The sequence below is a fragment of the Eumetopias jubatus genome, unplaced genomic scaffold, assembly GCF_037043125.1.
Source record: "Eumetopias jubatus isolate StellerSeaLion01/CBP00866 unplaced genomic scaffold, mEumJub1_p1.0 scaffold_4, whole genome shotgun sequence".
Classification (NCBI taxonomy): Eukaryota; Metazoa; Chordata; class Mammalia; order Carnivora; family Otariidae; genus Eumetopias; species Eumetopias jubatus.
The window spans coordinates 3,700,792-3,715,164 of NW_028274810.1; the positions used below are offsets into that span (position 1 = coordinate 3,700,792).

General features: G+C 45.0%; 1 protein-coding gene and 1 pseudogene across 2 annotated transcripts in view; one reads left to right on the top strand and one right to left on the bottom strand.

Moving 5' to 3' along the window:
• Positions 1-9,791, top strand: part of LOC114197302 (myomegalin) — a 44,987-nt gene extending 35,196 nt beyond the window's left edge. The window contains exons 4-8 of one of the 2 annotated variants that reach the window (XM_028088283.2): positions 805-856; positions 1,678-1,865; positions 6,588-6,821; positions 8,132-8,263; positions 9,556-9,791. In XM_028088283.2, the coding sequence (XP_027944084.1) occupies positions 805-856; positions 1,678-1,865; positions 6,588-6,821; positions 8,132-8,263; positions 9,556-9,647 (698 nt within the window). In that variant the 3' untranslated portion in view covers positions 9,648-9,791. Of the gene's footprint in view, positions 1-804; positions 857-1,677; positions 1,866-6,587; positions 6,822-8,125; positions 8,264-9,555 lie in introns of both variants that reach the window. The other variant, XM_028088282.2, reaches the window with a different exon arrangement.
• A 408-nt stretch (positions 9,792-10,199) lies between these two features.
• On the bottom strand, positions 10,200-13,597 carry LOC114197287 (thymidylate synthase pseudogene; annotated as a pseudogene).
• Positions 13,598-14,373: the final 776 nt, after the last annotated feature.

Here is a 14,373-nt window from a genome sequence, read left to right on the forward strand (position 1 = left end):
GATAGCATTTCTCTGAAACCAATGGGGGCAGGTGGTTGCTGTGAACAGAGCCCTGAATTAGGATCTGGAGACCCTGGCCCTAGCCTGTATGTGTTTGTCACTAGCTCTGGCCACGTTCATGCTTCTCTTGATTTCTGTTTCCTCACCTAAAAAAATTAGGTCAAATAATACCAGCATGATTGTTCTAAGGATCAAATCAACAATATTAATCAGTGCATTTCAAAAAAATGATAAAAGAATCATGCTGATTTGGGCATGGTTTAGACACTGTATATACTACTACTGGTGGTGGGAAAGTTAGTTATTTCAGGTGCCTTTTTCATAGAATATTCCCTAGAGCACCTGAGGGCACATAGTAAGAGCAGGCTTGAGGCCACTCTGTGGCCTACCTCAGAGGTAGGACAGGGAGGCCTGTCACCTCTACAGAGACAGGAGTAGGTTCTGCATGAAAGCTGTGACAAGGGCACACAGATGTGGGACCGGGAACCAGCTTTGTGGCAGGACTTGGAGGCTCCGGTTGAGACAAGTGTCTCATGGCCTGTAGGAAAAGAGACATTTTTAGCTTTTGACTCTGACCCAGGACAGAGCAAGTAGAGATGATGATCTCTGTCGCGGGCTCAGGAAAGCCTGCCAGGCAAGTTCTCCAAAGTCTCAATCCAACGTCTCCTGAGAAAATTCAGAGCATCCTGGACTGGAAAATCAAGCAGTCACATCTGATCCCAGAGAAAATTCAGTGTCTGTCTGTAATCTGAGGAATGAGACCTACTTAAATTATAACTCGTCCTTTTTGAATCTGGTTTTCAGGTGACTGTACAAGTGAGAAGAATCAAGCAAGACAGATGCTGCGGACCCTCAGGTAACTCCCAACTTTCAGGGGCTGTGAAACATATAATGTGGTGAAGGATTTAGAAGCAAGGGACAGAAGCTCAAAGAAGCAGGAGTTTTCACACCCCACAAAAAGCAAATGGCTGATTATAACATCAAATCAGTATGTGTCCCTAGTGATGAAGTGGTCTTGTTTCCTATTTTTTTTAATTTATTATTATTTTGGTCCCATTCTCATATTAGTTCCCCAATTTAGCAATACAAGCTGCTCTAACCTAACTATTCAGTCTTAGGAGTCTCCTGTATCCCCAGGGGCCCCCTCTGATTTCCCCTAGATCTTTAAAGACCAGAGTGAGATTGTATCTGGTTTCTTCAATGGTGACCCCAGAGGTGCTGGCAGATGTTAAATATCTGGCAAATTTTCCTCGCAAAAAAAAAAGAAAAAGACTTATACTGTATGACAGTACTTTGGGAAGGAGGTCTAAAAACTACAAGACACCTGGGAGACCACATTGCCTCGGGAAGCAGTTTTAAATAGGCGACAGCACATACTACTGAACGCATCATAGTCACGGAGTCGGCTGAACTCTCAAGGACATCTGGTTGTCTTGTGAAGGAGCCAGGAGCATTATTGAAAGGGCTGAATGGGTCTTCTCTCTTAGGATGTTTGTGGCCAAGGCACTGCGCAGCTGTTGTTTTCCCCTAGCCCCCACTCTCCACCCCCAGACAGAAACCAACTGTTTGGCTTCTCCTCCAAAGGAACAGTCTCCTTGACTTGTCCTCTGAGCCACCAGATCATTACAGCCGTGTCATTCAGGTGACCTTTATTTTTCCTCTTTCTTACCCCACCAGTCTCTTAAGGGAAATGCATAAGAAGGGTAAAGTGACAGAAGTCCTAAGGACCAGGCAGGAGGCCCAGCCCCATACTCTGCCTCAGATCCACTCCAGCAACCATGGCCAGTCTGCCCCCCATATGTCCTCCAGCAGCATCTCCCCGCTTCATGAAGAGCAAGAAGAACGCCCTTCAGTGGATGTGGCCAGTGAGTACCCTTACCGTGTCCAGTTGCTAAGTGCTTGCTCCTTTGTCTACACCAAGAGTAGGTATCTTTGCAACCAGGCCCTGCAGATCCACTGTGATGTCCCTGGTAGAGCCTGGGCCCAGGACTCAGCACCAAGCATAGGCCCCAAAGGGGTCAGGTAGCTCTTTTCCATTCCTAGACCCACACGGCCTCAGCCACCAGACCCCCTCTGGCACGTACATGGTGTTGGACTTGAGGGGAGGAGTCATGAGTTGGGAAGGAGAAGGGGCAAACGCTCCCTCATCACTGCAACCCAATCATGTCATCTTGCAGGTCATGGCCATGCATGGCCATCACTAACATTGGGCCTCTGATCTTGAAATCCTTGGGGTAAACAGTCATGGTTCCTATTTTCTGTTTACCACTACATATTCTTTCTCATTTGTGGATTTCCAGATCCCATCCATCATTCTAATAATTCAGCTATACTGTCCTCTGAACCCTCATTAACTGGGATGTGTCTCGGGTTCAGGCTGAATCCATCACCAGCCTGCCCCTCCCCAGAATCCCCCAAGGAGAGCCCTTGGGTAGCCACGGTGGGGGGTAGGTGGAGGAGAGTACATTTAAAATCAAACCTTCATTTTCTCCTGCTCAGTTTTCTCTTTAACTTCCCTCCCGAGAAAAGCATTTCTATTTTTAAGGAACCACAGCAATCAAATCCTAGTGTGGACAACACCGAGAAACCATCCTTCGTTTCTGGGTATATCTGATTTTTTTTTTTTTCCTGAATTGACTGTTTTAGGCAATGAATGAGCCATAATGGGTTTGACCTGGTACTATTCCTGTTTCTCATTTTACCCTGAGGATCAGAGCAGCATAGTGTTTCCCTGAGGATTATAGAAACCAAGGAAAGAGAGGAAATTCACATGGATTGAGCACATATTTAATGCTCACATTGACTATTTTACATCTCTTGCCTCATTTAATCGGCACAAGCATCCACCTCGTAGGTGCTGGTGTCCCAATTTTACAACACAGCCGAGGACACCGAGGCTCAGCGAAGTCAGGGAACTTACTGAAGAGCGCCCAGCTTGGGGGTGCCATCCACCGGGAGCCTGCGTGACTTGAAAGCTCAGACTGCCCGCTGCACTGCAGCCTGAACAGCCAGGGACAGAGCAGGGAGGGATTCACCTCTTCCCACACCTCTTTTGCTGGGTTTCTGGAGCCAGTGTTGTCCCCACTCCACTCTTTGTGACAAAGGTCTAGCCTCTGCACATGAGACAAGACCCTATACACACTGCACTTTCACCCAAGAATTTATAAATAAATGGGCTGCCCTTGATATGTATATGATCTCCTCCAAGGGGCCACTGGGGTTTGACTTACATCCATGAACTCGGTTGCCCAAAGGCACTTGACTCCACCTCATTGCTACCCTGAGAGACAGTAGAAGGGCAGACTCCACTTCCCCTCACCTGCAGTTCCTGCCACGACTTGTAGGAATGGTCACACTTGAGATGTGGCCTCTGAGGTGGCATCAGCTTTATGTTCTGCCACCTCTAGCTTTTCTGAGGGAGACTGAAGCCCTTTTTTCCATCCGAAATCAATATCCTCTCAGAGGGGCAATGGCTTATCACTTGCTCCTCCTTTGCTTTTTGAGCCAAAACTTCTAGAGTAGTTAACAAAAAGTGTGACTGGTGTGGCAGCTTCCCTGTGAGGAGAAATTCTCCTCACAAGAGGCTGTTCTCCGTTGCTTTCTGTGTACAGTGTAGGGCATGTTTTCTGTGTTGTGTGGCCAGGGGAGACATGAGAATGCTGATCGCTGTTACTGATGGACTTGGACCTCCTATGGCCTTGGTTGAGAGTAAGCTGGTTTTCTGGAGAGGGTGGTAAAGGAGGTTTGGAAGGGGCTGGGAATCCCCTTTTGGTTGAGTTCTTACATTGTTGGGCATCGTGCTGAAGGCTTATGTAGTTTACCTTCCTCTTTATTCCACAGTGATGCTAATTACATCTGGTATTAGGTTATACCATCCATAAAGGAAGGAGAAGACCCACTGGATATTGATTTAAGTGCACAATTCCTTAGGGGAACTTGACTTGGTTGAAGGGAAGTAAGGACTTCACTCCTACCTGCTCAGAGGAGAAACTTGTTACTCTGTGGCCCTTGATAATAATCCTTAAAAGGGAGCTGACTCATATTTTTAGTTGAATTATGGCCCTGCCACCCAAGTGGGGTTTTTTCACAAAGGGAGACAGCAAAAGGCATAGCCAGGTTCTCATAGCATCACTGATGCTATGTATTTTTGGGTCTACAATCCCCCATGCAGAAATAACCCTGGCATTCTTTGGACAGGAGTCAGACAATCTAAACTATATTTAAGAATTATTTTTACAGTCTCGTGAGCCATTGTGGGTGGGATCCAAATCACCACTTGCCTTCCTCTGAGACTCCCTCAGCCTCAGTAGGCATCCAGAGTAGGAGGCAGGAGGAGTGGGAGGTACCAGGAGCGTCACCCTACCCTGTTTAAGTTCTCTGTACATTGGTTATTAATGGAAGCCATTTTCTCTTTCTCTTCCTCCTCCAACAACCCCCAATATAGAACAGTCTCATGAACTGTTTGGTGAGTATATTACCTGTTCACAGACCAACAAAATGCGTCATCTCCTTAATCTCATGATTTCTAAGATTGGCAGTTGAGTTCTGCTCCTGGAGGAGATATTTCTGCAGTACCTCTTGGATCATTCCAGCATTGGGAATCATGGAGGGAGCCAGGAGAAGGGCCCTTGTAGTTTTCTTGTGCATGTACTGTAACCCTCAGATACTACATCCAACCACTACTTCTTTGTTTTCCCTTTTTTTAAAATTCAAGTATAGTTAGTATACAGAGTTATATTAGTTTCAGGTGTACAAGAGAGTGATTCAGCAATTCTATGAGGCGCCTGGGTGGCTCAGTCAGTTGAGTGTGCGACTCTTGGTTTCAGCTCCGGTCATGATCTCAGGGTCGTGAGATTGACCCCCACGTCGGTCTCCATGCTTGGCATGGAGTTTGCTTAAGATTCTCTCTCCCCCTTTTCCTCTGCCCCTCCCCCATGCTTACTCTCTCTCTTTCTCTCTTAAAAAACAAAAACAAAAAACAATTCTGTACATTTCTCAGCACTCATCATGATAAATCTACTCTTAATCCCCTTCACGTATTTCACCCATCCCCCCACCCACCTCCCCTCTGGCAACCACCAGTTTGTTCTCCATATTTAAGAGTGTGGTTTTTTGTTTCTCTCTTTTTGTGTGTTCATTTGTTTCTTAAATTCCACGTATGAGTGAAATCATATAGTATTTGTCTTTCTCTGACTGATTCCACTTAGCTCCTTCCATGTTGTCACAAATGGCAAGATTTTGTTCTTTTCTATGGCTGAATAGTTTTCCATTGTATATAAATACCACATCTTCTTTATCGATTCCTCTGTGGGTGGACACTTGCTTCCATAATTTGGCAATTGTAAATAATGCTGCAGTAAACATAGGGGTGCATGTATCTTTTCAAGTTTGTGTTTTTGTTTTCTTTGGGTAAATACCCAGAAGTAGAATTACTGGATCGTACTGGTAGTTCTATTTTTAATTTTTTGAGGAACCTCCATACTGTTTTGCACAGTGGCTGCACCAGTTTGCCTTCCCACCAACAGTGCAGGAGGGTTCCCCTTTCTCCACATTCCCACTCGCCAACACTTATTTCTTGTGCTTTTTACTCTAGCTATTCTGACAGGTGTGAGGTGATATCTCATTGTGGTTTTGATTTGCCTTTCCCTGATGATGAGTGATATCGAACATCTTTTCATGAGTCTGTTGGCCATCTGTATGTCTTCTTTGAAAAAGCATCTATTTGTGTCCCCTGCCCATTTTTTTATTGGATTATTTGGGGAGTTTTGGTGTTGAGTTATATAAGTTCTTTATATATATATGTGTGTGTGTGTATGTGGATATTAACCCCTTATTGGGTACATCATTTGCAAAATATTCTCATTCAGTATGTTGTCTTTTTGTTTTGTTGAAGGTTTCCTTCACTGCACAAAAGCTTTTTATTTTGATGTAGTCCCAATAGTTTAATTTTGCTTTTGTTTCCCTTGCCAAAGGAGATGTATCTTGAAAAATGTTGCTATGGCAGATGTCAAAGAAATCACTACCTGTGCTTGAGGTCTCTGGTATCTGCTTTAGTCTTCATTCCGTGGATTACTGTATTGGTTTTTTAAGGCTGCTGTAACAAAGTTTCACAGACTGTGTGTTTTAAAACAACAGATGTTTGTTCTGTCCAAGTTCTGGAGGCTAGAAGTCTGAAATCAAGGTGTCATCAGGGCCATGCTCCATTTTCCTTGCCTCTTCCTAGTTTCTAGTGGTCTCTGGGAGCCTCCCTTGGCTTGTAGATGGATCACTCCAGTAGACACTGGAGTGTCTCCCTCCTGACTCCCTCGTCATGGGGTCTTCTCCCGCTGTGTGTCTCTTTATCTGTATCTCCTCTCCTATTCTTATAAGGACATTAGTCATATTAGATGAAGGTCCACCCTAATCCAGTATTGTCTCATCCTAACTCATTACATCTGCAAAGACCCTATTTTCAAATAAGGTCACATTGTGAGGCTCCAGGTGGACATGACTTTTTGGAGGACACTAGTCAACCCAGTATGATTATCTTTAAAACACTTTATTTCTGACTTCCCATTGGTTCCTCCCTCACGTTCCTTTCTGGACAGGTGTCACCGCAGCCATTCCTGCTGATTCAGTTTCATTGCTCAGCAACCATCCAGATGCCAGATCTGCCCAGCGCTCCCATCCTCTGAGAGGCACCACACAACTGAGCAGGACAGCAGACCCAGGGCACCAGGGCAACAGTGGCCCATGGGACGAGATGAGGCCTCAGAAAATGAATGCATCTGGGCATCTATCCTCCTCCTCCTCTTTGTACCGGCCCGACTCCAAACCCTCTGGTAAACACAAAGGAGCAGATGGTGGCGAAGTAGAGCCCATTGATGGGAGTGGATACATTCTTTCTGGGCCCAAGGATTTTTTTTATTCCTGTTAGATCCTGATTCACAGAACTGGGTGAGATGAAGGGGGCAGTATCCTGTGGCGCAGCCAGAGAATGAGATGCCAGCCCAGTGTTCGTCCTTTCTAAGTGCCTCTCCCATTCCCCCTACAGAGGGATTTCCTCTTAGCAGGAGAATACAGGAAGTTGGGGGCATTCTGAGGTACTCCACTGAGAGGAGGAGTTGCTTCACATTCATGTGCTCCCTTTTCTCTGTGCTATAATCTTCCTAGGCCTAGGTTGAGACTGTTCTTAGAACTCCCAGCTCCGGCTTACATGGGAAAGGTCTTCCTTAGGTCAAGAGCTATTTATTGCAGGATGGGAGACTATTTCTATAGGTACACACTCACGCGCTCTTTGTATGCAACTATAAGTCAGTCTTGCCTCTCAAACTTTGCTATTGAGTTTAGAGCCAGGCATCATGGCCACCAGTGACTAGAGGTGCAGCCATGAAGAGGAATGGCTTAAAGCACCTCAGTTTCTAGGACCCAGACAGTATAACAATAAGACATTTGAAATTCTCAGAGAAAAACCTGGCCCTAAGCAAGGTGTCCTGGTAAATGAAGCCCATTCTTCCCCCTTCCCTTTGTGCATCCTTTGCCTTCCTCAGAGGTGCCCCCTTCTCTCCTGTTCCTCCTTCAGGTCCTAACACCTCCCCAGCTCCTTCCTTGTCACTCTTCACCAAAAGTGGTTAAAGAAAACAGTCAATATCATTCATTATTCACTGCCTGATTTAATTTCATATGCATTTACCTTAGCCTTTCTATTAGTGGGTGGATGTTAAAGATTTTCAGTCATGGATCCTCAGGTAGGATAGGTGTGCGGTTAGAGAGAGAGGCCCTCTGGATCGCTACCAAAGGAGGCAGACTAACATTCTCACTGTTAGGCCCATCCTACCTGGAGGCCTGTAGCAGATTCTAACCCTTGTTTTCCAGCCCAGTGTCCATCTCCCTCAGATGTACTCGGCCTCTATCTGGGAGGAGGCCCTGTGGGGTTTCCTTACAGAGGGCCATCTTGTATTTGAAAGCCCAGGAGTTCTTTAAACAAAGTTGCCTGGTGCTTCCTGGGTGCCCAGGTGAGAGAAAGAAATTGACAGAAGTACAGGGATGGGCAGGGATCTTGCACAGAAGTTCTGGGCAGGCTCCATACTGCCCACAAGTGGTTGGCTTCCCCCATCTCTTACCTCTCCCGTGTCTTGGTGGGAAGCAACAGGGGCTGACCTACTGGAAAAGAATCTTGTGGAGATCCAGAACCTGCGCCAGCGCCTGGAGGAGTCCATCTGCCTCAACGACCGCCTGCAGGAGAGGCTGGAACACGTGCTCAGCTGTGCTGACAAAGGAAAAAGTAGGAAAGGCAAAAAACTGGTTCTGCCCACAGCTAGAGTCTCAAAGGGCACATAGGTTCCCAGTTAAAAGGCACGTCAGTGTGCATGCAATACCCTAGCCTTCCTCACAATCTGCCCAGAGAGGGAAGCAAGGGCAGGCTCTGTTGTCCCCACTTTATAAATGAAGGCACTGAGTGTTCTGCCCCAGGCAGGGCTAGGTCTCATGCTCAGGGCTATCTGACACAGTGCCTGTTCTTGTAACTCCCAACACTACCTGCTGATGCACCTGGCTTATGGCCTGACTGGCACGCGATAGAACTGAGACTTCCGGGATGCCCCCCTTCAGCAGAGGGAGGACCACATCCCACTTTCTTACCACTGCCACATGCCCTGGATACCACCTGCCACTGCCCATATGTGAAAGGCCCATATTCCCAGACTTTCCACAGGATGCTGTCACTCAGAGGCCAATACTTGCATATCCCTTCTCCCTTGCCAAGCTCAGAAGAATGGCGGCCAGGGCCCCTACAACATCCCAGTAGCAGCTAATTCATGGGCAAGACTGTCCCACAGCTGCAGCCATTGCACATGAGTGTGTGGCCCGCTATAGTGTGACTCGGCCACACCACACTGTTGTGCCAGTGCATGAAAACCCCCAGGCTTTCTGTGTGGCTAAGGCTCTAACTTTGGTGGTTGCAGGGAAGTATATCTTTGAGAGCATCTGTTTCCCAGAAGTATGACTTGTCTGGGTTTTTTAACTCCCTCTGACAGTATCCACATCTGGCTTCCATGGGTAGAACCCGGAGTCTGTGCCTCAGCTCTACCACAAGAAAAGGGCCTTTAGGAAAGCAAACTGGAGTTTTCAGGCTTACAGAGGGCAAACCCCAAACCTGGCGACTTCCGTGTCCCCCCTTTCCACAGCAGTACCCAGTTGCAGAGACAAAGAGAAGAGGGTGGAAAGTACAAAAATTGCCCGGACCCACATGGGCCAAAATTGTAATAGTTATTCTCAATTTGGATAAGGCTGCTGCTTAGAAGGTCCGGACCTCCCATCTACACATCCCTAGCAATGTAGGAGCAAAGGGCTCTGGGAAATTCACATCTCATGTATTAGTCCCTTGCTCCAGCTTTGCAGGTAACAGGAGTCACCAGCTGTGAACTGGATAGCGGCTTGGTGCTCTCTCCCTCCCTTTCCCACTTCCAGCTGAGTGTGAATAAGGAGGGAAAGGAATGTCAGTTTGTTTCGAGTAGTCAATGAAGAGTTCCCTATGTCCCTGCAGACATCACTGGTGCTCTGTCTCTCCCTCCCTAGGCACCACACGGTCCGCTCCAGGTGTCTCCCTTGCAACCCCTCATTCATTTGCTCAGAGTCACTCCTCCGGCTCTGCTCAGGACGTCTTGTGACATATGATGTCTGGACGGTCTAGAAGAATGTTCTCCAGAACTTCTCCAGCCCTATCCAACAACATTCTTGGCTGTGAACTTGGAGGCATCGACATCGACCTTTAAATGAATGGATCAAATTAATAAATTCTTATTTAAAAATTATTGTTTACATGTATTGAATGCCTATAAAGAGTAAAATTTGTGAGGAAAGAATAAAACCCATAATGGCCAGAAATTCATAGAAAAGGTTAAAGGAAAATGGGTTTTCTCTATTAGCTATTTCTTTATTATTATTTTTTTTTTGCAGAACACTTCTTTATTACAGCAACACATAAAGCAAATATAACTTTAAATGTTTATGAGCACAACTGTACATTTATTACGACTGCTGGTTTACTCAGTTTGCTCAAATTTGGAGAAATAGCTTATATGTAATTCTTGAAATTCACTGACCTTCTTTATAAAAATGTGGGATTGAAATGCATGCACACATTTTTAAGAGTATATAAATTTTCACTCTACTGACTTTATTCCCAATCTCGGCATTTTCACACATCCTGGGTGAGTTAACCAAACTCAAGGGCTTTTGTTACTAAGCTAACCGGCAAGGTTATGTGTGCCAGGGGCAACATCCTTAAAAGTTAATGAATAGTAACTGCTGGTCACCAATAGATTTTTGACCTAATTCCTTCTTCCTTGAGGGCAAACGAGCTTTCACCTGGGCATTCAGTGCAACCCCTAAAGACTGAGGATCCTTCAAACCCCTCCTTAGAAGTACTTCATTAAATAGCCATTTCCATTTTAATAGTAGGGTGAGGATTATACTCCTCAATCTGGAAGTATTCAGCCTTGAGGCATCGATTGTCTCAACTTTTAGAAGCATTTTGAGGTTCTCAGCAGCTCCACGTGATTCAGGTAAATATGTGCATCTCCCAAAGTAATTATGAAGTTAGCTGGCTTCAGGCCTGTGCTGTGTGAGACCGTGTAAATGAACAGGGCCTACACAGCTGTTGATGAAGGGCTCACCCAGGCCCATGGCTCGAGACCTGTGGCAAACCTGGCAGGACAGCTCACCATTCACCGCATAGAACCGGTACAGGGCGTGGCGGGGAGGCAGGGCCAGAAGAGGAAGAGCCTTTGGATTCCAGCCACACAGGATGATTCTTCTGTCACCAGGGTTGGTTTCGATTGCATCAGTCGCCTTCCGCAGTTGGTCTACTCCTTGACCCGAAGAATCTGAATTCTTATTTTTGTATTTGGCTCTAAAACACCTCTAATGAAAGCCTGACCTGGAGTTAGTTTTCTCCTTAGCATCGGGTTTATGGACCCGTGCAGTCACTGGTCTCCCAGGTGCATCCTCTAGCCTCCTTGAAAGCTGTCTTCACCTGGAGGACTTTAGAGGATGCACTGGAGGGAAGCCAGTCCAGAAATAGATGCAGAGGGCAGGGTTTCAAGACCTAGAACATCAGATGCCTGAGGTCTCCTTACCTCTGAGAGTCTGTCCCTCTCTCCCAGGGAGAGCCAACAAACACTTTAACTCTGGGGTTTCAGGGAAAACTATACACACGGGAAAGTTCCCTCAAAGAACAGTGGACAATTGAAGACCAGCATTCAAGAGGAGAGCCTCAAGAGGTTCATTCTCAATGAGTGCCAAGGAAAGGGAATGGGGAAGAAGTGGGCTTCCAACACTCCACCTGAACCGCGGCTACAGGTTCAGCGACCTTTGAGGTCAGAGGGTACAATGACAGGGAGAAAACTAGCTCAGGTGTGTCTGAACTGCCTGTAAAATGGGTAACTATGGATTCAGGGAAAGGAGAGCAATGGAGGCCATGAGAAACAACAGAAGAATGAATAAATGAGAGAGAAGCACTTTGGAAAACACATGCTATGTCAAATTTGGGACCAGATTGCAATTCTACTTAGTTGTACTATTACAATGACCAGGTCACATGCTATTTTGAAGAAGTCAAGGATTGAGACCAGTCCACCAGCCAGAGTCACAGAGCCTGCCCTCCACCCACTACATATCCAGGGAGCCATAAACTATTTATTGCTTTGCGACCTGCCTTTTTAGCTCATCATAACACCTCTGAAATTCTTCCTTGTTGTTGCATATATTAGTCATTAGTTTCTTTTTATGGTTGAGTACTATGTACTATACGAATACCCCACAATTTGCCCATACCCACGTTTGTGTCCTTCTACTTTCCTTCTCCACCCCAACCGTCCCCTTCCTTGTCCCCTTAATGCTCTATGCACCATCTCATTGTCATTCTTTCTTACTTTGCCTTTGTTATATCAAGTTTTCAGTATGGCAAAATGCAACTCACCGAATCTTGAAGGCATGAAAAATAGGGGAGTATAATTTAGCTTTGGATAAAGGGAGTCCATGGGCCAGTTTTAGAAAAACGCACAAAGAGGGGCACCTGGGTGGCTCAGTCAGTTAAGTGTTTGCCTTTGGCTCAGGTCATGATCCCAGGGCTCCCTGTTCAGGGGGGAGTCTGCTTCTTCCTCTCCCTCTGCCTACTGCTCCCCCTGCTTGTGCTCTCTCTCTCTGTCAAATAAATAAAATCTTTTAAAAAAAATGCACAGAGATGCAGGAAGGCAAAATAATAATTATTAAGATAGTCATGGCCCTAAGGGAGAGAATGATGTGCTGTCAGAAGGCAGAGCATTATCTTTGTGCTTTAGTGGGAAAGAAGGTACATTCAAGGAAAGGTGAGATTAAGGAATTTAGGTTCTCAATTTTGGCTGCTCCTTACATTCACCTGAGGAGCTTTAAAAATGGTATCAAACCTTATTAGAAATTGAGACTTATTTGATCTGGGATGGAGCTTGGCCTTGAGAGTTTTAAATTCTGCACAGATGATTCTAACAAACAGCCAGGAATAAGAATTGCCTAACACTGCAGATAAACCAGCTACAAACTGTCCCAAAATGGGCAGCTCCTTCACAGCAACATTGAAAATCAGGCCATTTATGCAATTTGCATACGTACGTACATACCTTGATAATGCCAGCACCACTCACTGGCTCTCAGCTTTAAACAAACTGAGTCATAAAGTCACTTCATCATGAGGGGGATCAACTGAATTAACAGTTGGCAATACTATTTGTAATCAAACATTAAATACAAATGTTAAACTGTATTTGATTGCTGATCATCTACTATGTTATTTTTATAGTCAAGAGAAACATTTCTAATATATTATCAAAAACAGCATTATATGCCACTTTTAAAAAAAATTAGACCTACATTCTCTCATCTTAAAATGGGAGAGCTTGAGAAGATGGATTTGGTATACTTCCAGTATTAATATTCCAATAGATTAAATATAAAGAATCTTTTAAAAATCTGGATCTACTTTCAGTTGATAGAAGTCAAAGGCATGTATACAAAGAGTACTTTAAAAGTGGCAGTCATCATTAAAGTTAGCCATTATCTTCTGGGCAGGGAGATGCTCCTTAGTATTTAGAGACAGATAGTCTGCGTGCGATTCCCTTGTTGCACCCTCAAAACCTGAGCACCTGAGCAAAGAAATTATTTGGTCTCCCTAATCTTCAGCTTCTTTTCTGGTATACTATGCATAATAATAACACTTCCTCAAAAGTTAATGGGAGATTTCAGGGCACCTGGGTGGCCTAGTCACTTGAGCATCCAACTCTTGGTTTCAGCTCAGGTCATGATCTCAGGGTCATGAGATCAAGCCCTGCATCAGGCTCCTTGATGAGTGAGGAGTCTGCTTGAGGATTCTCTTCTCTCCTTCTCCCTCTGTCCCTCCCCCTGCTCACTCTCTCTCTCACAAATAAATAAATAAGTCTTTTAAAAAAAAAAAGATGTTAATGGGAGATTTAAATGAGTTAATGTTTGTACTGGGCTTAGCATAGTACCTGGTACACAATTGCTCAATAAGTCTATTATTGTGATTGTTCTTATTGTCATTGTCAATAACATCACTGAAGGGCATCATGTAAGCACAGGGTTTTAACTAGGACTTGATCATTTTTTAAATAAAAGACTCAATTAGAATGTCTTTTTCCAACACAATGGCAGGTCCCATAGTTACTGGAGAATAGAGTTCAGAAATGTGTTTGAGACATTTCACAATGCAATAGCACTGTGTAGCTAGATGTAGAGCAGAGTAGAGTAAGTAAGACAACAACTTTCAAAAGTGATTTTCCCTGGTCTTTCTTTCTTCACTTTTTCATAAACATTTTGCTGCACATGTGGAGGCACCTGGGATCAAACATGTGGTACCAGCAGCCTAGCAACAAAGCCATAGAGATAGATACTCCAAGGCATCCTCCTCAGTCTCACGCTTCAACCTCAGTTAGAATGGAGAGACAAGGTGGGTCAGATAGGTCCCTCCTGTGCCACACTTGAGCATCCCTTGATGATCTCAGCCGCATGTGCACCACTGCATGTGCAGGTCATGGATTACCCACCAGATACCTAAGGGCCAGATTTCACCATGCTCTATAGAAAGGTCACATTCATGGGCCATATACAATGGCTTTATGGCAACCTCCAGCCAATCAGTCAAAATTCCTCCTGAGCCCTCTCATGTTCAGTGTACTGGTAACCTGAATAAAAGAATAAAAAAAAAATCATCAGATGTGCAAATCATCATCAAAATGTGTGTCCACTTCTATATTCAAGGAGACTTACTGTAAACTGACCTTATGCAGCCAGAATGAAATGTAAAACCAACAAGTATAAAAATAATATTCGTACCGAAAAAAA